This window comes from Dipteris shenzhenensis, chromosome 27, assembly GCF_047967505.1.
Source record: "Dipteris shenzhenensis isolate YYH24624 ecotype China chromosome 27, Dip_SZ_1.0, whole genome shotgun sequence".
Classification (NCBI taxonomy): Eukaryota; Viridiplantae; Streptophyta; class Polypodiopsida; order Gleicheniales; family Dipteridaceae; genus Dipteris; species Dipteris shenzhenensis.
The window spans coordinates 22,937,183-22,963,460 of NC_141622.1; the positions used below are offsets into that span (position 1 = coordinate 22,937,183).

The window sequence follows — 26,278 nt, forward strand, 5'->3', positions numbered from 1 at the left end:
ACTACAATTTCTGAGTTGTTTGTCTCTCCGTCAGAGGTTACAAACCTTGAGAAGAGTTAGGAGTTCACTAAGAATCAAGGAGTCTTTGGTGTCTCAGTTTGGGCTCCGGTTTAAGGAGCAGGGAGGTCTAGAGAACTCAGTGATAGAACCTCACAATAGGCTGCAGTTCCAGCAGCAGGGAGGCCAGGAATCAGGGAGCTTTGGGCCTTCAACAGCTGTTCTCTAAGATCTTGGATCTTAGTCAAATGATCTGAGATTGACTAACTCTTTTGCATCCTGACACTGTCAAGCTGTCTTTTCAAATAAAAGATCCTGGCCTCATTCCCTGCAGGATACATATTCTCCAATGTTTCCTAAGCTTCCTGGAAGTCCAGGGGAAATATGAGGTAAGATGAATCAAGGCAATGAGTCACAAAGCCTGGGCATCTCTCGCATCCCATCTTTTTAGATTGTGAGTAGGGATAGTAGGTGCAACTGGTGGTGCAGCTAGCCTCACCAGAGCTTGCTGTATCCTCCCAGGCCAAAACATCTCTGGGATTTGATTTGATTCCGAGCCATCTTCAAAGATGAATGCACAAACAGTCCCAAAAGTTCATTTGCAGTGAATTATATTGCTCTAATAAAAGAACACTGTTCCACAAGCCAATGCTCTGCTAGGCAAATGCAACCTAAATATATCAATGTTGAATGGGAAAAATGGGACTATTGAGCAGTCCAAGAATGCTGTTGTGCTTCTTCAAACTGAACAGCAACGATACCAGAGTAGTCTCCTCCAAATGAAGCTTGAAAGCATGAAAAAAAACAGTGTTTGTAACGTGTGTCAAGGAAGCTTCAGAATGCAGAATCCAATCTGCCCCAAAAATGCACAGTTTGCGAACAAAAGCAGATCCAAAGGCATCTAGATGACCGTTGCTGACAAATACAGCTGTTCCACAGCTAGCAGGGCCTCAACAAGAGTGCAGCCTGCTTCAAAATGAGCCTGCAACAGGTCGTAGCTGTTTGAACAGCTCAAAATGTTTGCACACGCCCCAAAACCTGCAAATAAGTGTAGAAATTGCCTCCAAGTGTAAATAGGCTTCTGAAAATGCCTTCAAATGCAGGCGCTATTGTACGGGCAGCAGGCTGTGATTGTATGGACAGTTTTGTACAGCTGTATGCTGTCCAAAAAACCTCAAAACATGCTGCCAGCTGCTGCTCCAGAAGCTGTAGGCAGCCTGTCAAAAGCTGCAGCAGCCTGAAACCCTAAAAACAGGTCAAAAACATTTTGAAAACTGTGCAGGCACCACCAGAAGCACGTTAAAAGTTGTAGTAGAGGTTTGAGGACTGGTTTTGCACAGATTTCAGCACAGCACTCATGCAGAATGCCTTGAAATCTGCAGGAGCACCCCCAAAACAGCAGTAGAACCTCTAAAACGGCAGCAGAAGTGGTTCCACAGCTGCAGAATTGTTGCAAGTGTGCATCGGAAGAGGTGCACAAGTTCGTACAACAGGCAGAATGAGGCAGCTTTTGGCGAACAACTCGATTGAAGTTGTTTGAGGTGTTTTCCTGTGATAGAACTCCTCTCCTAGACTGGGATTGGAGCGATGAGTGCGGGGGCAAGGACATAGGAAGCTGTGATACCAAATGTGAGAAGTGGAGATGGAGGAGAGAGCAAAAACGTGGAACTCTGCTGATTTGAAGTTGCAAGAATGAAAGTACAACGGGGTGTCAACATGCCAACACCCTAAAACCTAGGTTAACCCTAGACTTGAGTTAAAACTGACTCAGCCGTAAACTCAACCATTAACTGTGATTAGGTCGTAATGGATAATGCCTCAAATTGCAGGATTATGGGACTCCTGTAATGATAGGCTTTCCCATGATTGTTTGGACTTCATGTGCTTCTCATTAACTTGATCTGCGCGTGGAGGAGATCCCTTGGGTGAGTGCAGTAGTTGAAAGTGTCACATGCATTGTGAAGTTCTTCAGCAGTTTTATGGGTGTATGTACATGTATCCATATACATATATATACATGAAGGATCAATCTTTTAGACTCAACCAAAGCCAAATGGGTCTATTTTTTCGAACTTGACAATGGAAATTAAGAAAGGAATCATCATTGTTAATTGGTTTGAGGTTGGGTTGGTTCATTGTGGCGTGTCACAGTAAACGTGATGGTTCCAAGTCATAAAAATAGGTCCCCCAATGATTTCTCTAGGGTTGTGTTTTACTTTTAGGTACATATTTGTGGGCCTTCAAGATTGTGTGATAAAACAATATTGTTGCAATCTATGTGGCCTTTTAACATTAGTATGGCCATAGTAAAACTTGTTTTTGAAAGCTGTTTATTTAGTTTGTAAATTTTTTGCCAGGGGACATTTATTCTTCAAGTGAAAGGACCAGCGGGTTGGTCTTGGGATCCACGCCAGGTGGGTACCTCTAAGCTACCTTTCTTTGCTTTCAAAAACGGAAAATGTATGCTATTATGCTTAAGTTAAAGTTCTTTTTTTTCTAAACAATCTAACTTTGCATATCCTTCGTTTTTTGCAATGTGGACAGACAATTAAGCTATAGTTGTATTGATGATCTAGTTTGGACTTGTTAGTTTTGCTAAATGGATCTAGCATGAATTATTGGTGAATGGTCAAAAATGTTGTTTTCTTTTGTATAGGAAGAGTACGGAATTCCTTTTCCTTCCATTTCTCTCTTGTATGAGGTTGGTTTGTGTGTGTATGCATGTGCATTTGTGCTTGTAAACGTATCCGAGAATGTTGTGTGTGTGTGCGCGTGCGCATGCTTGCACTCGCATTATTTTATATTTCTATTTTTGTATCACATATTGTAGCAGAGATTGAGGGTTAATTTTGAGATGAATGATGGGGATAGAGATGTTTACTATATCTTTTTCTTGCTTTCTATACATGAAGTTGGGAGTATCATACTGATATTTTTCTTTTAAGGACTCGAGGATGTCATTTTTGAAGTTGAGTAAAACTCAATTAATTGATCATTGGCATTTAGGTGATGGGATGTGGTACTACATTAGATTTTCTTTTATGATACCTTAGCTAGAATCAAAATTTTTGCAGTAACTCAGCCCATCAAGTGAAACACTGCCAACTAGGTCAAGTGACATCATTTTCGTCCAGTATAACTCCAAGCCAGAGTCCTCGAAACCGTGAGACAAACCCGGAAAACATCCCATAAGGGTAGAGCCAGAAGCTCATCTCCTTTGACCAACCTCAAGGTCTGAACAAGCATCTCTACCACACGCGCCTTCCCCTAGCTGCCACTACCAGGCCATAAGGTCTATGTCTAGAGGAGGTTCGAATTGCGCGGACCTCGAATAGTGAGCCCGTGGCTCATACTTATAGGCCTTGTAGTGGCTTTCTTTAGTAGTTAGCCCTAAGTTTGGGCTTCATGCATAAAGTAGTTTTGCTTTACTTAAATCCACGATTTTCTCTAATTAGCTCTGCTAATAACCATGCTTTCTTAGGCTAGCCAATCCAAAGGATCTAAACCTCATCCATGCTAGCTCTAGCCTCAACCCTAGGTTAGACTACACCCTAATCCTAGACCCTTTCCGACAGCATAGATTAGCTTGCATAGTTACCCCAGTTATGGACATAAGATTCTCCCACTTTTAAAAATAGATTTATGTTGGCATAAATCAGGGTAGGAAAAGTAATTAATGATTCTCAGATTCTACTTCTCATTCGGAATCAGATTCCAAAAGTAGTATCTGTAATGTAGTATCGATAAAGAACTTGGACAGTATACAATTACCATACAAAGGTAAGTTGAGAAGTATCAGTCTACTATCCTCTGAGTAAACCTAGAAATTGATGTGGCTCACTTACTCAATTCTTTATCTAAGGATTTAGTAGGAAATATTCAACATTTTGTCGACTATCTTGATTCTAAATATCTGAGAATCATAACAATTTTCTGTCAAACAATATCAGTGCTATAATCTTCCAATGTCAGCCATAGTTTACCAGACTATACTTCCCTTTCAGATCTAGATTCAATGTAGTATCTCAAGATAATATCCATTGGATAGGTGCAACGAGGAGTGTTAGTCTAATGTGCACTTGCTAGGCTTAGAACTTGATTACTACACTCTTATTAACTTTCTTAACAGAAAGTTAAATAAACCAATAGTGAAAACTTTAAATATTCATGAGATTTAGCAAGTCACTTATCACATTATCCAAGATCTATTGGGTATGGCTTTTTTGAAGACTCCTTGCCAAAAGGCAATTTGTGATACTACAAAGGATCAAGCAACTGAACTTCTTGATTATAACAATATTACATAATCACATTAGCCCTCGCAAAGTGATTAGCTTTACTGAACGTTGGAAAACCCTAAAGAACATTTGTCCTCTAACCAGATACCAATGTTTCTTGTAGGTATTAAACCATGTACCATTAATTGACATTAAAGACCCGTTGGTATTGGCTTCATATTCCTATCACTTAGGAATTCCAATGCATTCCATGAATAGTATATGTATGTCCCATACCTCTAAGACCATCCATCTAGATGACATATTTGGATTTAAAATTAAGGTCCAAACAAATCCATCTTTACTTGTGAAAATAGTGAATCTATTGCTAGAGTTTGGAAAATCTTTCAAGACTTTCTCCCCACCAGACTTGTACTTAGCCAAAATACCATGCCCGTGAGATAGGTACACTTGGAAGCTTAGTCAAGTATGCATCTTGACTTCTCTGAATGTCCATCTGGACATGTGATTCATGCAATGCCTATTTCTGCCATGATACTTATCTACAATGTTTATTTGCATAGGAGCAACCTTAGCCATATTCAAATCCACCAAGTTTACATCACACCGGGGACGAGCATTTTCCGAGCATCTGAGCGAAGGGAAAAAAAAAAAGCTTTCAACTATGTAAAAGTATGGCAAAAATGGATCGGAAGAAAACACAGTTTCATTTGGAAATAGGCAAAGTACTATAGGATTGCCTATTTTATACACAAATCTTTACATGAATCTTTGGGGATGGTGAATAACATAATGGGATGGCTTTTGAAGAAACCCACATGTTGAGCAGATTTCTCTATGAAAATTCCCTTATGATCCTTCTTATAACTTTTACTTAAATAGGGGTTGACATTGAAAACCCTCTCTCAACCTATATTTATTCTCTAAAGACACCTCATTGAAGAAATCCATCCAAGGTAGTTTCGCCAGCGAAACCTCTTTGAAGTAGGTCTCCCAATGTAGTTTCGCTGGCGAAACTACGTTGGACATCACTTTAAAAGTGACATAACTTTCACATCCAATGTCCAAATATAGTCATTCAACTACTCAAATTGACCGAAAAATGCCATTTGAGCGCATCTAGGGGGTTATATTTTACAAAATTATGCATATACTATCTTAAATCTTGCATATATTATATGAGAGTAGATACATAAACCCAATGGTTAATACTTATTCATAGTAATTTTAACTTCTTTCGAACATATCCATAAATGTCTTGTTATTATGCTATAAGAACACTAGAAAGCTCTTGTCATATTGACATAAATGTGTTTAATAAGTAATTACATATGTATAATATTATTACATTGAGAGTGATTGTGAGGGATGTTTCTTAAAGAAATTATTTTTCAACACTCTTTTTAGGTAATAAAATGGGTACAAAGGATGTCTATGAACAAGAAAATTTATGTTATGTGAAAGTGAATGAGTGACTATTCTGTATATATTTATGATAAAGTGATCTAGTTCTTGTAAAAATAAAAGTGCAAAAACCATGTTTCCTAAGAGAATACAATTTTTTAAATCTCTTGAAAAACACGCTCGGATAAAACTGCTCATAGGTTTCTGCTCGTACAAATGATGCATCCCATCACATCAAATTAAGCTTTTTTAGTTTTTTGTGAAATTTGGATCTAACATGTATTTAACATGTGAGCTTAGCATATTCTCACGTCTGGGAAGCGATACCTACCATGGATCCTTGCATTTACAAAGCATAAGTGAGTACACTAATTTGTTTTTGAGCAAACGTATTAATGCAAGGTTGCTTATATCCTATAATACACCTACTAACACTAGGCAGAGCATATGGCAAGAATTCCATAGTTCATTTAGGATTGATACTTAGCATTCCTTTACACCTGGGGCTTAGTCCACGAGAGGAATTGAAAATAAGAAGTTTCCATCATTTCAATTGAGGCAAGAGTGAATCCATACTCCAAAGCACCAACTTCAATTGAGTTCATCACCAGAGTGGCACAAGCACATCACCTTAGTGACCATCAAAGTCTAAGTTTCAACTAAGTGATTGTATTCCCAAAGATTTCTTGAACAGGAGATTGTCCAACCACATCTTGTTCTATTGTCATCACCAAAGTGATGCAGATAGCTAAATGTAGTTCTTGTAACATAACATTCAATCAATTAATGAGTTTGTTTGTTGCAAAAATTGTTTCACATGAAACATTGGATGCACGTTGCAGCCCTTTGGTAATTTAATCGATAGGTGACCTAGCCTATCCTCTTTAGAATTAAACACGGCCCACAATATTGGGGTGATAACTTCATGCATTGTCCTATAGCTAAGGACTTAATGCATGAAGGAATCTTGAGAAAAACTCTCTCCTTCAAATTCTCTAAAAATTACGTTTTCATTTATATACATCTTAGCCCTATTTATGGCTTGGCAGATGTTTGATTTAGCCAGTTCCAACATATTCCTCATTTGGACTATATAGTTCAGGGCTCTAGGTACTTTTTGTGGAACTCGAATTGTAGTTGGATTAGTTGATCTAAATCCATAGCTCAGCTCGAAAGGACTCATCCCTGTGGATGAATGCTTTCTATCGTTATAGGCAAAGTCCAACAATGGAAGGCACTTGTTGCAAGAATATTGCCTTAAGGAAACATATGCTTTGAGCATATCTTCCAGAGTTTGGTTGAATCTTGCCGTCCAACCATCCGTTTCAGGATGATCCCCACTACTCATTTCCAAAAAAGTCCTAAATGAATCAAATATAATAGTCCAAAATTGACTTGTAGATCTCTTATGTAAGTTTGATACCATGATTTCGGTAGTAGATACAGACGAAATACATTACTCATAAAGGAAATCTGCTACTTGCAGGGCGCTTACTGGCTGTCTAGTCGAAATGAGATGAGCCATCTTGGTAAGACGGTCAACCATTGTAAGGATAGAATCATACCCTCCTTGTGTTTGTGGTAGATCAATGATGAAGTCCATGGAAATGCTCTCCCATCTACCTGATGGTGTTTCCAATGGTTGTGACTTTCACCCGTTTTGCCTTACTTACTTGACACGAAAAGCATTGTGTGACATATTCATAAATATCTTTTTTCATCTTTAGCAAAAAAAAAATCATGCTGTACGAGGTTGTATGTCTTTTCAACACTGGATGTTTGGCACATGGATGTCAATGATGATGATCTTATGCGGGATTTCACGGACTCCGTAATCTCTGCCATCGATTCCGTGGTTTTGTTGGCTTCAAGAGATGGGGACACCATCCGAGTGAGGAGTGATGTAAACTGCCGTCCAAATGTCGCTTCATAAGGTGTGCGACCAATGCTTGAAGAATAGATATCGTTCAAAATGGCCTGCACAAGCGGAAGAAATTGCTCTCACTTTTCGTGAGCATCATGACTATATGATTTTAAAATATGAAACGCCATAGTATTATGCTTTTCCATCTCTCCATTTGATTGTGGATGGAAAGTGTCATTTGCAGCTTAGTACCAAAATTATCAAACAAGGCTCGACAAAAATTAGACGTGAATTTGGAGTCCCCGTCGGACCGTCGGATGTGATGGTCCTTGGCAACCCTCCAATGATATACCAATACTTTATGAATAAACGAGCTATGTCTTCCGCGTTGGCCGTCTGCTTGCAGGGAATAAGCATACAATATTTACTAAAGTGACAAACAATAGTAAGACATTTGGTGTTTCGTACGTGCGGATGCTGCTTCCGCATCTTCGGCCACTAGAAATAGCACTATAAGTTCTCCAAAGTATCATTGATACCTCGATGACCAGTCATCATGAAGAAGTAACTGCCGTTTAACTATGAGTACACATAATCTTTTCTTATAGAAAAGCCAACCGTCCTCTACTGAGTAGTGGCCTAGAGCCAGAGTCATGGCTAACTGGAATTGTGTGCCAAACTCAGATGACTCTGCGTACTGTGCCTTCATACTATCTAGATCCTTTCCTTTGATTTCGAGCACAGTGGCCTTCTCAATGGTCTGGATCGAACCTTTTCGACTAAGAGCATCGGCAATGGGGTTGTTTTGCCAGGATGTACTCCATCATTCCTCCAAATCGTTGGAATATCTAGCTCCCTCGTTGCTGCCGATCACTCCATTGTGAACTAGGTATTGTCTGAAGCCACTTAAGGGCTTGGTGATTTGTCTTGACGGTCAAAGTCCGTTCGTAGAGGAAAGGCTTCTAATGTTTTAATGCCTGAATGACACCGAGTAGCTCTCTATCATAAACTGAATAGTTCTTTTCGGCATCGTTGAGCATTCTGCTGTAATATGCCACAGGCCTATCCTCTTGTTGTAAAGCTGCCCCAATGGCGATATTGGTAGCATGTGTGATTACCAGTAATGGATCATCTGAAGAGGCGATCTTCATGATTGGTATTGTTGTGGCCAACCATTGCAAGTCATTGAAGATTGCAAAGCTTTCCTTGTAATTTGAATCTTCTGTCTGCCTCTCTGTACCCGCTTTAATAAATCTGTAAGAGGGGCTGCGTATGTTGAGAATCCATCCATCTGCAAGCTGTAGGTTTGACACAATCCCACAAAGGATCGGATCTCTTGAGCCGTCATGGGGACAGCCCAACTGGCGATAGCTTAAATCTTCTTTGTATCCGATCGAATCTCTTGAGCACTAATGATATATCCTAGATACTTGATTTCCAACAACCCAAACTCACTTTTCTTTGCGTTGAGGTATAGCTGGTTATCGCACAATAACTGTAGGGCTCCTTATTATGTTGCTCTGCTGTAGCCGAAAAGACAAGTATATCATCTAGAAAGATGAACATGCACTTCCCAATATAATCAGCAAATACCCGAGACATCATCTTGTTGAACTTTGGTGGCACATTCCTCAGACCAAATGGCATGACCGCGAACTCATAATGAGGTCGCTCTATCCGGAAAGCCGTCTTTGGGATGTCAGCTCCAAAAATCCGGTCTTGGTGGTAGCCACTCTTGAGATCGATCTTTGAGAAAAACTTTGCACCATTGAGTCTTTCCAAGATATACTCGATGCGGGACATATGGAACCTGTTACTTACTGTAAGCTTGTTGAGTGCTTTGTAGTCTACACATAATCGTGCGGACTTATCCTTCTTTGCCACAAATAGAATGGGTGTAGCAAATGGCGAAGATGACGGTCTAATAAACCCTGCGCGCAATAACTGAGACAACTGCTGCTCTTAACTCCCCCTCCATAGACTTGGAAAGTCGGTACGAAAACTTACTTGGAGGTGTGGAGTCCGGAATCAAATCGATGCGATCTGTGTGGAGGTAGCTGGGGTGGCAGATCATCCCGAAGCATAATGTCTTGGAACTCGTGGAGTAGATCCACGGACCACCATTGCTTGTCCTATTGGAGGAGCGGTTGGATTGATTTGGCATTGGAGATAAACAAGTGCACACATTGCACCCTTGCGGACAGCACGATCTGCTGGGATATGAGATATTAATGGAATCCCTAGTATGCTCTGATCATCGCGTATCACGGCGGGCTCAGGTAAACCTTCCACAATAGTAAAGGTGTTATACCGCCAATCAGGCGTCGGTACATGCTCACGGAGCCACTAAATCCCAAGGACCATGTCACACCCCATCAAAGGTGTCAGCATAAAATCCCGCATAAAAATGGCCTCTTGAGGAGGGCCAGTAGGTTTGGATGCAATGAATTTTTTTCTTTTCGAAGGCCAAGCATAAGACCTCTAACCACAAACTTACAAAGCAAGGCCTTACTCTGCAAATCTCCCCCCTCCTGTGTTGTAAGGATCAAGGTCTCCCACACCACCCTAGCAATAGTGTCTGCTGTGCCATTTAGCCACTTTATAAAATTCCTTATAGGACTTATGAGCTGAGTGATGCAATCCCTAGAGCTGCACCAACAAGAGCAAACATACCAAGCCATGGCCAGCAAAACATGGCTAGCAACCACCACCCCGGATGCAAGGTCCAATCTAGTTGAACTCGAGAAAAGGAGTTTCCTCCTAATGCTCTCCAACACTAGAGCAAACTGCTGCGAGGAGAAGATACCCATACCCACCTGGCATCCTAAATATCTTACTGGCACACCCCTATAAGTCCAAGTTGTGGGGGTTAAAGGTCACTGTGCCTTAACCCCAGTTATGTACAATACTCAAACACATATATAAATGAATGAAAAAGAAGATTAGGGTGGTTCTGCACCCACCAAAACTTGTGTGGCTCTCTGTCTCTCTCTCTCCTTCTTCCGTTCTTGCTTCCGTTGAGAGCACTCTCAACTGGTATCAGAGCCCGGGTGATCTAGCTGAGCGTGCGTGAATGCTTGGAAGCTCAGCAGCTCTGTGGGAGGAAGGAGAAGCTCTGTGGGAAGCTTTGTGGGCGACTTTACTTGCATCCAGTGTGCAGAGACCTTGGAGGAACCTTTGGAAAAGTCACGTTGGCTTTACGAAGTGTTTTTGAGAGCCTGTTAAGTGGTTTCAAAGAAAAAGTCGTTTTTTGAGCTTTTCCCTGTTCCGTTCGATGACAACAACTCCATATTGACTTGTAGAGGCAACTATTGCTTGCTTTTGGTGTCCACTTCACTTCAGGAGCTTGGAAACACCTTCATTCTTGAATCTGGGATCATTTCAGTGGATTTCTGACTCACTGTGTCAGTTCCTGCGTTTTTTGCCCGGGTGTTGGAACTCAAGTTTGGAGCAACCATTTGCAGATCTGTCAGTTCCGGTGGACTCAGGAGGTCCTAAAACTTCTATGTTGCTCATCATTCGCACTCCGGTGGAGTTTACAGATAGCTCTGTTTCCAAAAACGTTTTTCAGTCCGTGTGTTGGACCCAGTGATTGAGGCCACGGTTTCCAAAACCGTCTGTCCCATTGCGTTCCGGATGCCCAAAAACCCCTACCTATCAGTTCTTGCGTGATTCGGTGGAGGATTTTCAGAGTTATAAATCTCTGTGTATTCGATTTCGTCTCTCTGTTATGCATTTTTCATACTAAGGTTTTGAAACCTTAGATTTATGCCACATGGCAGTGGATTAGTGTTGACTCCCATTTCTCACTCATCGGTTGGGATTTTGGAGTTCTGGCAGAAGAGAGATATTTGCAGATTTTCTTGCTGAGTCCGATTATGCAATGGCGCCCATGTTTTGAAGCATCTCAGGTTCTATTTTCAGTAGCGCTCATTACCGTGGGACTATGATTTCTTGAGCATACCTTATGCAGATCACTCTGGTTGCAGTTTGAGCAGTGTGCGCTCATTCGTGGTATGCATTGGGTTGCAGTGGATGATTTATAGGCCATTTGGATGCATTGTGGTCCTTGTTGGATGCGCTGATAGGCCCAAATTGCCTTGTGGGATGCTATTTTTTATGGACGCTTTGCACATGGATGCTATTTTAAGCTGAGGGACAGCTTTGACACATTGCAGGTGATGCACTGATAGTGCTATGCTCTCTTGGATGAGACATTATTGATGCATATGCCAGTGGACAATGTTTATGCTTGAGTCATTTGGCACTTATTGGCATTTTCTTTTGGGCCAGATTTGCTCATATGGATGCATAGTATATGCACATGAGTCAGATGCATCTTTTGATGCTTTGAGCTTTGAATTTTGGTGATATTTCACTCTATTGTGGCATACACATTTGGGTGCACCTGGTATTTGGTGTGATTCTCTCTTGCAGGCACTAGCATTTGGGATTTTGCTTTATTTGCATCATGGCATCCTCTTCCATGCTTGAAAAGGAGTTTTTCAGCATTAAAAAGTTTGATGGGACAAACTTTTCTTTGTGGAAAGAACAAATAAGGGATGTGCTTATTCAAAAGAAGCAGATTAAACCCTTGGCAGGTATTGAAGCTAAGCCTGCAAATATGTCTGAGGATGATTGGAATGAGTTGGATGCATTAGCAAAGTCTACTATTAGACTTCATCTTGCAGAGTCAGTTTATTTCACAGTAGTAAATGAGCAGACTACGGAAGATTTGTGGAAGAAACTGTGTGCCACTTATGAAAAGGAAACTGCCTCTAATAAAGTTTATCTCATGAAGAGGTTGTTTGAGCTGCAGATGAAGGAAGGGGTCTCCATTGCTTCTCACTTGAATGAATTCAATATTATTTTCAGCCAGCTTCAGGCTCAGAAAATGAATTTTGATGCGGAGACTAAGGCAATATTTCTCTTATGTTCATTGCCATCCTCATGGGATACCTTCCGTACAGCTGTCAATAACTCTGCACCTGGTGGAGTACTGAAATTTGATGATGTTGTGGGTAGCTTGTTGGCCGAGGAGATTAGACGGAAGTCTATGGATGGCAACAAGCAGGATGCAGCCTTAAATGTGCAAAGGGGCAGATCACAGTTCAGGGGGAAGTCCCAAGAAAGAGGGAAGTCTCGTAGCAAATACAGGGCACGGAAGATTGAGTGTTACCATTGTGGCAAGAAGGGCCATATGAAAAAGGATTGCTACAAGCTGAAAAGAGAGCAAAAGGATAAGAAAAAGAATGCAAATTGGGGTGCAAATCAAAAGGAAGAGAGTCCAAGGGAGGACAAAGGAAAAGTGAAGATCGAGGAGATCAATGCAGTCACACATGATAGTGACAATGATGTTCTCTTCATGTCTAGTTTATCTGCAGAGTTGCTTACCACTTCAGATGATGCATATTCCCAGGATTGGATTTTGGATTCTGGTGCTTCATTCCATGTTACTCCCCATAGGGAATGGTTCTCCACTTATGATAGTGGAAAGACAGGTTGTGTGCATCTTGGAAATGACTATGCATGTGACATAGTGGGAGCAGGTGACATAAAGTTTTCTTTTGCAAATAGGTCTGCATTTGTTTTGAAACATGTGAGACATGTGCCTAAGCTGACCAAGAGTCTTATTTCAGTGGGTCAGCTAGATGATGCTGGTTTTAACACCACTTTTGGCTTTCAGAGTTAGAAAATTCAGAAGGGCTCTATGCTTTTGGCCAGGGGTGCCAAGTGTGGGACTTTGTATCCCTTACATGTATCAGGGGTATTTGATCATGTTGTTGCAATAACCGAGCAGCCAAGCACTTCTTTGTGGCATTGCAGGTTGGGGCACATGAGCCAGAATGGAATGAAACTCTTATGCCGTTTGGGTTATGTACCGCATTTGAGTTTCTCTGATTTTGAATTTTGTGAGCATTGTCTCTATGGGAAGCAGACTAAATCAGCCCATAAAAGAAGGGGAAAGAAAGAGTTTGAAATGCTTGATTTGGTGCATTCAGACGTATGTGGTCCCATGCCTACACGGTCATTAGGCGGGGCTGAATACTATGTGACATTCATTGATGATGCAACTAGGAAAGTGTGGGCTTATGCTATAGCTCGGAAGAGTGATGTGTTCCAGGTATTTCAGAAATGGCTGGCCTTGGTTGAGAATCAGTCAGCTAGAACGCTTAAATGCCTACGGACTGACAATGGTGGAGAGTATCTCTCTCATGACTTTCAGCATTTCTGTGATACACGTGGGATTAAGAGGGAGCTCACATCCCCTCGTACTCCAGAGCAAAATCCAGTTGCAGAAAAGATGAATCGTACCATTCAAGAAAGGTTGCAATGCATGCTTTCCAATGCAAGTCTTTCTGGTGGTTTTTGGGCTGAGGCAATGAAGACTGCAGTGCATGTGATCAATAGATCACCTAGTAAGAGTTTGGATGGTGGTATTCCTGAAGAGGCATGGAGTGGCAAGAAGCCCTCTTACTCTCATTTGCGTATATTTGGGTGTGAGGCATATGCACATGTGCCAAAAGAGCTTCGAAAGAAGCTAGATCCTAAGTCTAGGAAATGCATCTTTCTGGGTTATGGTGAAAGTGGAGAGATGGGCTATCGTCTCTGGGATCCAGAAGCAAAGAAGATCATACGCAGCCATGATGTGGTCTTCAATGAGAAGAAGATGCATAAGGCACCCATGAGGGATGTGGAAATGAGGAGAATCACTTTCCAGGATGTGAATCCACCTGCATATGTTGATAGACAGCAAGCTGTCCATGCACCAAATGTGCAAGAAATGGTACAACCAAGTACTCCCACAGGTATACAATCAAGGGTAGATGATGGATCATCTATTGGTGGAAATGATGAGCCAAATGTGGCTGATATGCAGGTGGGACAGCAAGCTGAAATGCCATTGAGAAGATCATCTAGAGTGTCTAGACCGCCTGATAGGTTTGTTCCAGGGGTAGACTATGTGATGCTTACTGATTGCGGGGAGCCTTCTTGCTACAAAGAGGCTATGATGCGTGAGGATCAACGCAAGTGGGAGTATGCTATGCAATCAGAGATGAGTTCACTTATGAAGAATAAGACTTGGGACTTGGTTTCTTTGCCACATGGAAAGAAAGCATTGCCATGTAAATGGGTCTACAAAATGAAGGTCACAGGTGATGATGTGCCTAGGTACAAGGCCCGTTTGGTTGCTAAAGGGTTTAAGCAAGAGAAGGGTGTGGACTTTGATGAGATATTCTCTCCGGTTGTGAAGATGACCACACTTAGATGCATGCTTGGACTAGTGGCAGTAGAGGATATGGAGCTTATGCAAATGGATGTCAAGCAACTTTCTTGCATGGGGATTTGCATGAGGAAATTTACATGGTGCAGCCGGAAGGCTTTGAAGAAAAGGGCAAAGAGAATTTAGTTTGCAAGCTGAAAAAGAGTCTCTATGGTCTTAAGCAAGCACCTAGAGAATGGTATCAGAAGTTTGATGCTTTCATTCGGTCCCAGGGTTTTAGAAGGAGTGAAATTGATCACTGCCTCTACACTAAAAGGGCTAAGGATAGTAGCCTGATAATCCTGGCACTATATGTGGATGATATGCTATTGGCTAGCAAGAATACTTATGAGCTAGATGCATTAAAGGCCAAGTTGCATGAGGCCTTTGATATGAAGGATTTGGGATTTGCAGGTCATATTCTTGGTATGCGCATCACGCGTGATCGGAGTAGGAAACTCCTTTGGCTTTCACAAAAAGAGTATGTTACAAAAGTATTGCAGCGTTTCAATATGGAGGGGGGGAAGGCAGTGAGTACTCCATTGCCTCCATATGTGAAACTGAGTCATACAGATAGTCCCAAATCAGATGAGGAAAGGGCCATGATGGCCAAGGTTCCTTATGCATCAGCAGTTGGGAGTCTTATGTATGCTATGATAGCTACTAGACCAGACATTGCATTTGCAGTGGGAGTTGTTAGCCGATATATGGCTAATCCAGGAAAGAGGCATTGGGAGGCAGTTAAGTGCATCATGAGGTACATGAAGGGTACTAAGGAGATGTGCATTTGCTTTGGTAAAGGAGACATGCGTGTACTTGGGTACACAGATTCAGACTATGCAGGGCATGTGGATAGTAGGAGATCCACTTCTGGTTATGTGTTCACCTTTGCAGGTGGTGCAGTGTCGTGGATGTCTCGCGCACAGAAGTGCGTTGCTTTGTCTACCACAGAGGCTGAGTATGTTGCAGCCACAGAGGGTTGCAAGGAGGCTATATGGCTTGATCGGCTAGTGGGAGATTTGGGGATTCATACAGGTGTACCGACATTGCATAGTGATTCCATGAGTGCTATTCAGCTAGTACGGAATCCGGTCTTTCATGCAAAGACCAAACACATTGAGGTCAGGTACCATTTCATCAGGGAGGTACTTGAGGACAAGCGCATAGAGCTTGTCAAGGTTCATACAGATGATAACCCTGCAGATATGCTGACGAAGAGTCTACCTAGTCAGCGGTTTGAGTATTGTCGTGTATTGATGGGCATTGGATAGTATGCTCACTGGTTGTTCTCCCTTAAAGGCACATTGTCCTTTAAGTGGGAGGTTGTGGGGGTTAAAGGTCACTGTGCCTTAACCCCAGTTATGTACAATACTCAAACACATATATAAATGAATGAAAAAGAAGATTAGGGTGGTTCTGCACCCACCAAAACTTGTGTGGCTCTCTGTCTCTCTCTCTCCTTCTTCCGTTCTTGCTTCCGTTGAGAGCACTCTCACAAGTGAAGCCCAAATCAACCCCTCAGTCTGCAGTGTCATTGTCACTAATCCAAAAGCCATTGGACTTGTGCCAATTAACGTGAGCATCTGCTGCAATACAAAACAAGTTCAATGTTGTCCTAAAGGAAGTGAGAGTCTTAGGGGAGGCCTCCAAGAAAATAGTAGTATCATCTGCTAGCTTGAATCAAAGAGGTCCTCCTCCTGTCTGAGCGGTAGTTTGAGCCGAAGAATGTCAGCTCGAGGCTAAGAAAAATGCTCATAGCCTCAGTCACAAAAAGGAAAGAAAAGGGGCAAGAGGGCATCCTGACGGACTGATCTGGAAATCTGAAATCCGTTTCCCTTGATCCCTCTGATAAGCACTTGGCTGTGGGCTGATTTGTACAAGGCTGGAACGCCTCTGATCCATGCATCTGAAAATCCAAAATGATGAAGGGTGCCCTCCAAGAAATCCCAATCTACCTTGTCATGCTTTTTCAAAGTCCAAGAGAAGAATAGCTAGCTTTTATCCGCCCTGCGTGGCCCACTCAAAAGCTTCCCAAAAAGAGAAAATATCATAAAAAATGCTTCTGCCATGAACAAATTCCATCTGCGTATCATGGATAAGATTTGGAAGTATGGGATGCACTGTGACAGGATTTAATAGCAAATGCCCAATAATGTTATAGGTCTCCACTGTGACACTAAATTTGTGTATGCCCCTTTTGGGATTAGATGTATGAGATCCTCTGTAAGTGAGTTAGGCATCTCTGGAGTCCCAAACACCGTGCAAGGCTGAGGTGATGTGATCCCCAATCATATCCCAAATGGTAAAAAAAGAGAGGGTGTAAGCCCGAACTTGGGCCTTTCCCCTTATGTAGGGTAAAAAGCGCAAACTTGAACTCTATGTTGGTGAAAGGTGCATCAAGAGAGACTTCTATATGGTTTCACCAACATAGGAATACACTGCCATATGACTTGTCTGGCATCATTTGTGGCCTCACTACCAGGATCTGCATAAAAATCTGTAGCTATGCTCGAGTAGTATCCGGATTTGACTGCAAAACTCCATCTGAGTCAACAAGCTGAGAAACACCCTCTCTATTATGCTTGGGCCCATGAGTAGAGAAGAAATGCTTATTGACTCTACCTCCCATTTGGATCCAGAAGGATTCTCATGCATGAAAGGCAAACTCTGCTCTCATGATCCAACAAAATTTACTGATGGGCCCTTGCTGCAGCAAGTCTTGAATGCAAGCATCAAGGGGCCTCTTCTTCTCTTCCCTTTGCAAGGTTGCCAACTACTGGCGAACGCCAATATCTTGTCTCCTAGTACCAACAACCACATGGTAAAAGTCACTAATATGGGAGCGGGCTGCTGCCATATGTGAAGGGAAGGACACTCCACCATGTGTGTGAGAAACCTAGATCTGCAAAGCTGCCTCTGTGAGATTCTCCTCTGCATAAAGGGCATCGCGAATCCTAAAACTGGAAGATCATCCTCTCAAGTGCGGCTCTGAGATCATCAAAACCATTGAAAAGTGATCCGAAGTGGAAACCCCAGGGGCAATGCATACTGATCCTAATCTATCCAAGGCTCAATCATCAACATAAAATGGGTCAATCCGTGCACGGATAGGCATTGCGGCCTCCTGTTTGACCAAGAAAACATGAGTGATTGTGACTGAATGTGAAAGGCATCATCCAACCAAACATCTCTGCCACTGGAATTGAAAAGGAATGCATCCCAATCTGCCCTCTCTAAAGAGTGGATGTCGCCCTCTCTGGCCCCTTTTTTATCTGAGAGTGACTCCACCATGTTGGAGTCCCCTCTAATGAACTAAGAATCTGTTATGGGGGCCCAAGAGAGCAACACCTTCCAGAACATGACACGATCCCGTCTATTATTAGGGGCGTAGAGATTGAGGAATCCAACCTTACGTCCTCCAATCGAAAGAAGAATCCACTGAGCTCTAGAGGGAAGGATAAGTCCGTGTGGCGTCTTGGACGGCGGCCTCTTGATGTGGAGGGTGTGAAGGCCGCACATGAACTGGAACCCATCTAGGTGCAGTAGGTGCCATGATAGCAGGTGGAGGTACCGAAGGAGCACTCTGTTGAGGAAGAGCACTCTGAAGTGGAGGAGTTGTACCAACACCATGTCGAGGTCAAGGAGGTGGTGTTGGAACTGTACCAATAGGAGGAGGTGCTGGCACTATACCAACACCCTGTCAAGGTCGAGGATGGGGTGCTGGAATTGTACCAACCCCCTGTCGAGGTCTAGGGGGAGCTGTTGTACCAGAAGGCCTTTTGGGTCTCTTCTTCCTTTTAGGGCATTCCTTGGTGAAATGCCCAATGGTCCTGCAGGTCCTGCACTGGTCTTGTCTGCTCGCGATCTCCACTCTCTGTCAAAAGAAATAACCATCTGGACGCTGAAGCATAATTTAACCATGTGATATATTAGGGTCCAGTGTGAGGACCCTAACTCTAGGAACCTCGTCAAACCTGATCGCCTCTGTAGTTGTCAAGGGAAAACTAGGGAGGGGGGGGGATCTCAGTGACAATACCAAAGCACTCCCCAATCATTGGGAGTAAGCGATGGTAAATCTTGGGGAGAACGGGAATCATATGAAAAATGAAATCTCCTACTTGGCCTCCTTCACAGGGTTAAGCCCAGCATGAAGGGGTCAAAGAAAATCTTTTTGTGTCCCAAGTGCAAGAACCTAGCTTTGAGCACAGCGCTCGCAGCGTCCGATGAATAAAAAACAACCTCGAAGAAACCTTGCCCCAGTAAGCGAACATATTTGAGTTGAGGGGTGAGGTTTGAGAGTAGCGCCGCGAGCATCCAGACTCTGGCTTGTGATTTGGAAGGGTGAGACCCATAGATGCACGCGATCAAAGTGGTAGAGCTTTCAAGCTCTACATCCTTCTTGAGTTGCTGCAACTGGTCTTCTGCAAATGTAACTGCTTTCGCTTCTAGTGGAAGCGGAGTAGGATTGGCTGAGTGGAAATCCTTTGCCAATCGAGGTGAGAAGGCCAATTTGAACAAAAATAAGTTCCGTCCGACCTAGAAGTGCTGCGGGAAGAAGAGGCCAGGTGGAGAGGTCTAGGAAGAAGAGAGGGGAGGAGAGGAAGAGCAAAGGGAGGAGGGGCTGAGTGAGAGCGAGAGGGAGAAAGGGGAAAGGAGGGAGGGGGCTGAGAGAGAGGCGGAAGGAGGGGTCGGGGCAGGGGCGAAGGAGGAGGCGGGGAGGGGGTGTAAGAGGATGGGAGGGAGTGGGGTAGAGGGGCGTAGGAGGGGGCAGGGAAGGTGCGGGCTGGCTGATTGGGAGGGGGAGGGGCAGAGGGAGCGTAGGAGGGGGGAGGCGGGCGGGGGAGGGGGGGTGGGCTGAGAGGGAAGGGGGAAGGAGGGGGGGGCTGAGGGAGAGGGGGCAGCAAGGGTCGGGGAGGAGCAATAGCCTCTATGAAAGCGTACACATTAGATTGGGATGCAACAAGACTTGGGATCATAGGTCGAAAAATGGTTGAAGATTTATGGGATGATTGGACATTGAATGATGAAGACATGGACAGGAAGATGAAGAGGTGGGAGAGGGGGTTTGTAGTCCGCATGCCCAGAATTCACATGTGAGTGGTGACCATTAAGAACTTCTTCTCCATTCACAATCTAGAATTGGATTGGATTAAGATGAATGAAGATGACCATAGAGGCGGGGGGGGGCGTAAGAGGAGGTGGGGAGGGGCATAGGAAGAGGCGGGGAGGGAGCGGGGTAGAGGGGCGGGGGAGAGGGGACGGGGAAGGTGCGGGCTGAGGGGGCGGGGGAGGGGCAAAGGAGTGTAGGAGGGGGGAGGCGGGTTAAGAGGAAGGGAGGGAGGGGCTGATGGAGAGGGGGCAGCAAGGGTCGGGGAGGAGCAGCAGCCTCTATGAAAGCGTACACATTAGATTGGATGCAACAAGTCTTGGGATCATAGATCGAAAAATGGTCGAAGATTTATGAGATGATTGGACATCGAATGATGAGGACATGGACGATAGGTTAGAGGAGGAAGATGAAGAGGTGAGAGAGGGGAGTTGTAGTCCACATGCCCAGAATTCACATGTGAGTGATCCGCCTCCAATATCCCTTGATCATGCAATAGAGCTTATACCAGAGACAGTCCCATATGTTAGAGCATCGCATAGGTTTACACATCAAGAGAATGCTTAATTGAAACTTCAGGTGGATGAGTTGCTAAAGAAAAAATTTATTAGACCGAGTTCGTATCCGTGGGGAGCCGCATTATCGTTTGAAAAGAAGAAAGATGGGACTGATCCAAACAAGCAAACTATGAATATTATCTGCGTAGATTGTCTATAGATGTTCTTTTGGATGAATCTTTGGGGCTAGACTCTTCTTTATATAGATCCAAGATCTGGTTATGATCCCATGATATAGTCTACTACTTGTGCCTGCCTCCAGGCTCTCATGTATCTCTGTCTGAGCCTGGCCACCTTTTTAGCCCATTGTAGATAAGAAGCTCATGATTGGTGCACGTATCTAGCAAATATCACCCTTACTGCGTGATAGAAGATCCGGTGTGTGTGTCCTAATCTGCAGCTGAACTCCCAGCTGAAGATCGAGCAGTGCTACATTATCCCCCTGGAAATCAAAGGTCTCTGCCCGTGTCCTGGTTCCTGGCATTGAAGTTCCCAATGAGTAGGGCCTCTCCCAACTGCCTGTATCTCTTGATGTCCTCATTAAGTGCCAAGAAAGGTGAGATCTGCCCTCTTCTTGAGGAGTTCATAGATAACCAGATTTGTGGAGGAAGGTAGGAGGCTGTAATGTACACAGCTATTGTTTGGGGTCTCTTGAGGTGGATCTACATATATCTGGCATGCCCATCTGTGCAAATGACCGATATATTTGTTTGAAGATGAGAGTTCAGCAGATCAGAAACAGGGAGAGGAAGAGGAGAAAGGGGAGAGAAGACAGAAGAGGAAAGGAACAACAGGACAAAGAGGGAAGCGAATGAGGAGAGCAAAGATGAAAGTGGGAGAGACAATAAAGAGAAGATAAGAAGAAAGAGGAGAGGAGACAAGGAAAAAGAGCAGAGAAAGCACAGGAGGAAGGGGAGAGAAGGTGAAAAGAGGGAGATCATGAAGAGAGCAAAAGAGAAAGAGGGAGAGATATAACAGTTCATGAGGACACTCAAATGAGAAAATGATTAAAGCGAGCAATGTTTTTGGTGGTAATGTGTGTGTGGCATTATGTGGAGTATGGCTATACTATTTTAAAGACACAGGTTGTTTATTTTAAAGCTGAAGCTCTTATGTTGCTTTCTTATGTTCTGCTTGATGTACATGCTAGAGGTTGATGGACACTTATTCTTTGATTGATTTATATCCATTGTCAGTTGAAATTTCATTCTATGAGAATTTTCTTTGAACAGGTGACAGTTGTGGCTGACCAAAATGGATGCAATGATAATGAAGATATCAATTTTCGCTATACTGGGTGGGGATATATGTGATTCTTTGCCATTGGTGGATTTTTTGTTTGACACTTTTGGCTGTAACAGAGGAATTATGTTAGACTTAGTATATCTTGTGGTGCTCTAGGTTCACCCTGTCTGGAAAAGTTGTCGGAGCTGTAGGAGGTGACAGCTGTGAGAGGAAAGGGGAAGGCCCAGCAGGAGTAAAGTTTTCTCTACTCTCTGCTGATTCTATGGACGGTACACGGGAAGTCGCCTCAGTATCAACAATACCTGGAGGAAGTTTTAAATTTGACAACGTGATTCCAGGTTATGGTTTGACTGTCATACTTTTTTCTCTGATCCAATTCCACATTATTGTTATGGCTGGATAATTTGTAATTGTGAAATATCTTGCAGGCCTTTTCTAGAATGATTCTTAGTTTTGTTGTTTATACGAAACCTTTTCTCTTCTGATGAGGTACACTTGCATGTAGCTTATGCATTCGAATATGTTGCGTCATGCATATAATCTTATAAGTTGCATCACACATGGTTTTTATATGCAAATAATCAGCATATTTACGTGGATGACCTTCATTTTAGAAGTGGACTCCTAATCAGCTTTTGCACTACAGGTAAGTTCCAGCTGGAGGCCTATCATCCAACGTTGAAGGTGGATCTAAAAGGTCCTTCGGAGGTGCATGGACTGCCTTTTTCTATGATTCTGGGAATTATTGGTAGTTTTAGTTGTGCCATAGCAATCTATGGAATGCTGGGTTCTTTTGAGCTGATAATCTATTACATACTTTGCAGGTGACACTCGGCTTTGGAAATGCTGAGATCGATGACATGTTTTTAATTCCTGGTTATAATGTGGAAGGCTTAGTTGTATCTCAGGTATGATTCTTTTTTTATAATATGCTCACGTTGTGTGTAGATGCAGGATATTGTATCATCATAAAATCTGCCAAACATGACTATTTAGGTCACCTTTTTGACAAATTCTACCAAAATAGAAATGCTAATAAAAATAAGTCTAATTAGTGGAGTACTACTTTTGTTTGTATTCAACGAAGGTGAGTGTAATATTTTATCATTCAGATTTTGTCTCTGGAAATACTGATGCAATGGAGAGAGACTAACAAATGGAGGGATACAGCTCTACTTCTCACATGGATGCGATCTTTATGTCATCATTCAAAAATTTTGTCTCTGGGATTATTGAAGCAATGGGCAGAGATTAACAAACAAAAAGATACAGTTCTATTTTCTTATGTAGATGCTTGATTGATGGGATGAATTCTGAGTTGTATTTCTCAGCAGGAAAGCTTGATTGATCTGGTGCATTGAACACACAGAAGTCTTCACCTAATAATTTGCACATCATGATATCCAAAGGAATGATGAATTGGCAAGAGTTTCCCATTTTCTGCATTAGTAGCATTCAACCACAAATATTTGATGGTATTTGCCACGTTAAGTATCTGTTACTTTACAAAGTCTAGGGATGTACCATCATTAAGAAAAGGTTATACCATAATGGTTTTTTGGTATCTGATGACTCAGCGTTATTCTGCTTCCCTGTATTGTTAATTCTACACCCTTAACCTCATTGTAGGCATTGTTCATTGTGTTTTGATTTGCACCTCCATGCCACTCTCAGGCTTGTTTGTTTACATGTTTTTTGGGTAATTCATTTCATCAACTGCTCATTAATGGAAGCATTTGCTTACCCCTTTGGCGTATGAGCATTTTTATTTTTTAATACTGTATTTTAAAAGTAGCGACTTCATCTCATGCACACAAGGCAATGCACCCAGTTTTGGAAGTCTTTTGAATGCATTGGGGTAAGTAAAATATGCTATTATCACTTGGCAATTCCTAAGTGTTGCTTCATACGTTGGTTCCAATCACGCGTCTCTTGTAAATGGGGGGCCATGCATTTCACTTTGGTCATTGGCCATATCTTTTGCATTGATTCTTGATGCAGGAAATTAATAATGGTTCTTTTGCAGGGAAACCCTGTATTAGGTGTTCATGTGTACCTGTATTCAGATGATGTTCCAGAGGTTCCATGTCCACAAGGAGCAGGAAACCCACCGTGGCCTGAGCAAGCTTTATGCCATGCCATATCAAATGTGAACGGAAAGTTTATCTTCAGCTCTCTTCCATGTGGTAAGTTGTTCTTCTGTGCCTTTTTTCTGTCAAATAAAAAAAACTATCAAAGCATATCCTTGTATGATGTTCAAGCACATATATTCTTGATGGTTTTGTTACCATTTGCAGGAAAGGCATTCTTTGATTACATATGTTTCTTAATGTTAGATATTCAAGAAGCCTTTGAGTAACAAGCAGTAGACATGTACCTTGCAAAGTTAGATTTTGACATGTTATAACTTGTAATGGCCTTTGCTTAAGATGGCCATCTTCTCTATGCTGAATGCTCCACTGTTGCTTGTTTGGATGAATTTACTTGCTAGCTGAAACTTGCAAGTGATCTAGAACATACATCATTGGATTAAGTGTGTATATTGGGTTCCTAGACTCATTAGTTTCTGTATGAACGTATGAAAATTTGTGTTTCATAGATTGAGAGCTTTTTTTTAAAAAAACCAACAGAAACGGAGGAGGCGAGTGCAAGGTTCGAAAATCTTGTGTAGCTTGTCCTCATCAATTTCATTTTCTTCTCATACATTTTACCACTTCATTGATATGACATGTACCTGTGATTTTTTTTCCGAAAAAACAGTGCTAATTATATTACTTTGAGAACAAGATACAAGGGGTCAGCTTATAGCTGACGGCTGCGGTCACAAATCGGACACAGCCCTAAAAGGTAGCAAAATAGAAAACCATCCTCTCACGGAGGGAGAAAACGAGTATGAACGAACAGCCATCGGGGTGGTGAGTAGTGCCACCGAAGGCCCTGCGTAGTCTGCTCGAAGAAGAGGCCCTGTGTGTCCCAAGTCCGGAGGAAGCGTCTCCGCTTCTCCTGACCGGCCCGGGAGTCTCCCTGAATCTGGTCCCACTGGCCTCTGAGGGTATGGATAATCTCACTCCAAATCTCCGCCATGATCTGGGCAGTCGATAAGGAGGTGCCACTGAGGATCTGCGCGCAGCGCGAGGTCCAGATGTGCCACCCTGTAATGCTGCTAATAATCTCCCATACTGGCTGCCTCTCCCGAACTCCTGTGTCAGCCTCTGCTAGGTGCTGTGGGATACCCTCGAGCGGTCCCCACGTGCCCTGTGTGACAAGGAAAGTGGGGTCCTGCTGACATGCCTCAAAAAAGTGATGAAGACCAGGTGCGGTGCTGCACCAACAGAACGCGCCCCAAGTGATCAATCCTAGCTCTGGTGCTGCGCGAGTAAGAATCCCAAAAGTCCACCTCCACACTTCCTGGGCGCGAGTGCAGCTCCACAGGCAGTGCTTTGGTGTCTCCTCATCCGCATGGCAAATCTGGCAACATCCGTCCTGGCCTATCTGCCTCAGCCAGCTCCCCACTGGAAGACCTTTGTGGGCAAGAAGCCACAGGAAGTATGAGATCTTCCGTGGCCGCCAACTCTCCCACAAGGCCTTCCAGAATGCCTGTAAAAAGAACCTGGAAAGACCCTGTGCGTACCAGCTGGGTCGCTGGGTGGGGGGGCGGCTCTGCATCCTCCCGAGAACTCGCCTGCCCAAAGTCGTACTGTAGGCGAAGAAAGAGGTCGGCCCCTGACCTGTCACAATCTCTGGCCACCACCACTCTCCTGGATCCCAATCAAGCTGTGCCAAGGCCCGCCCTTCCCAAAGCCAAAGACGCCAGAGCTGCACCTGGTCCTGCTCGATGCTAGGGTCGGTATGCCAGACCTTCCCCAAGAGGCCTACGACCCGAACCCTCTGCCACGGGAGTAGGGGGTCGATGAGCGCACCCTCTGTCCTGAGTCGTCCCTCCCCAGAAACCGCGAAGAAGGAAATAGAAGAGTCATCCAAACGTCCTGCGATCACCAGTGGAATGCCATGGGGGGTGAACTGTCCCAGCCATCGGGTGTCACCAGGCATGATGATCTGGGGCTCAGGTGGGGCCAACCAAGCCGCTGGGATCGCTCCGTCGATCTCCATGCGTCTCGCCTGGGCTCCACGTGCACCTCCAGCTGCGTCTGCAAGATCTGTCATCTCTAGATGTCTGTACGTATCCCTCCAAACACGCAGGGATCGGGCTGGGCCCCTCATCCAACCGTCCCACCTGATATGTGATCTCTCCCCCAACTGAAGGCCCTCGGCATCTCTGACCTGACTGTTCCAGATAAGCGGCTGGCGATCGATCTCCTCCTGACAGCTGGGAGGGGACTGAATGAGACTGAGACGGAGCCGCCTCCAGACCATGAGGAGGCTACGAACTAGAGGGGAACGGGGCTGAGTGAGCGGGGCGGAGGTGAAGATCCACCTGAAGGACGGTAGCCAATCTCCACCTCGGCGCGGGACACAAGAGCCGACTCCCTGCTGAAGTAGCATCTTCCACGTCTGCCCCCCTGGGGTCAAACCGCGAATGACAAGCTTGCCTAACAAGGCCTGACTCTGAAGCTCTGGATCAATGACCCCCAGGCCACCCTC

At 43.7% G+C, this 26,278-nt stretch overlaps 2 protein-coding genes across 2 annotated transcripts in view; one reads left to right on the forward strand and one right to left on the reverse strand.

Moving 5' to 3' along the window:
- LOC147884051 (Carbohydrate-binding-like fold) overlaps positions 1 to 26,278 on the forward strand; it is a 207,168-nt gene that overhangs the window by 74,385 nt on the left and 106,505 nt on the right. Inside the window, exons 8-13 of the mRNA XM_087398136.1 lie at positions 2,355 to 2,411; positions 21,664 to 21,728; positions 21,833 to 22,014; positions 22,323 to 22,384; positions 22,501 to 22,584; positions 23,703 to 23,862. Of these exons, the coding sequence (XP_087254262.1) occupies positions 2,355 to 2,411; positions 21,664 to 21,728; positions 21,833 to 22,014; positions 22,323 to 22,384; positions 22,501 to 22,584; positions 23,703 to 23,862 (610 nt within the window). The remainder of the gene's footprint in view (positions 1 to 2,354; positions 2,412 to 21,663; positions 21,729 to 21,832; positions 22,015 to 22,322; positions 22,385 to 22,500; positions 22,585 to 23,702; positions 23,863 to 26,278) is intronic.
- LOC147884052 (uncharacterized) lies at positions 24,157 to 26,059 on the reverse strand. The gene is made up of 3 exons (XM_087398821.1): positions 25,871 to 26,059; positions 25,405 to 25,504; positions 24,157 to 24,242 (listed from the first exon to the last, which is right to left on the reverse strand). Exons 1-3 carry the CDS (start codon positions 26,048 to 26,050, stop codon positions 24,157 to 24,159), a joined length of 366 nt encoding a protein of 121 aa, XP_087254947.1. The 5' UTR covers positions 26,051 to 26,059.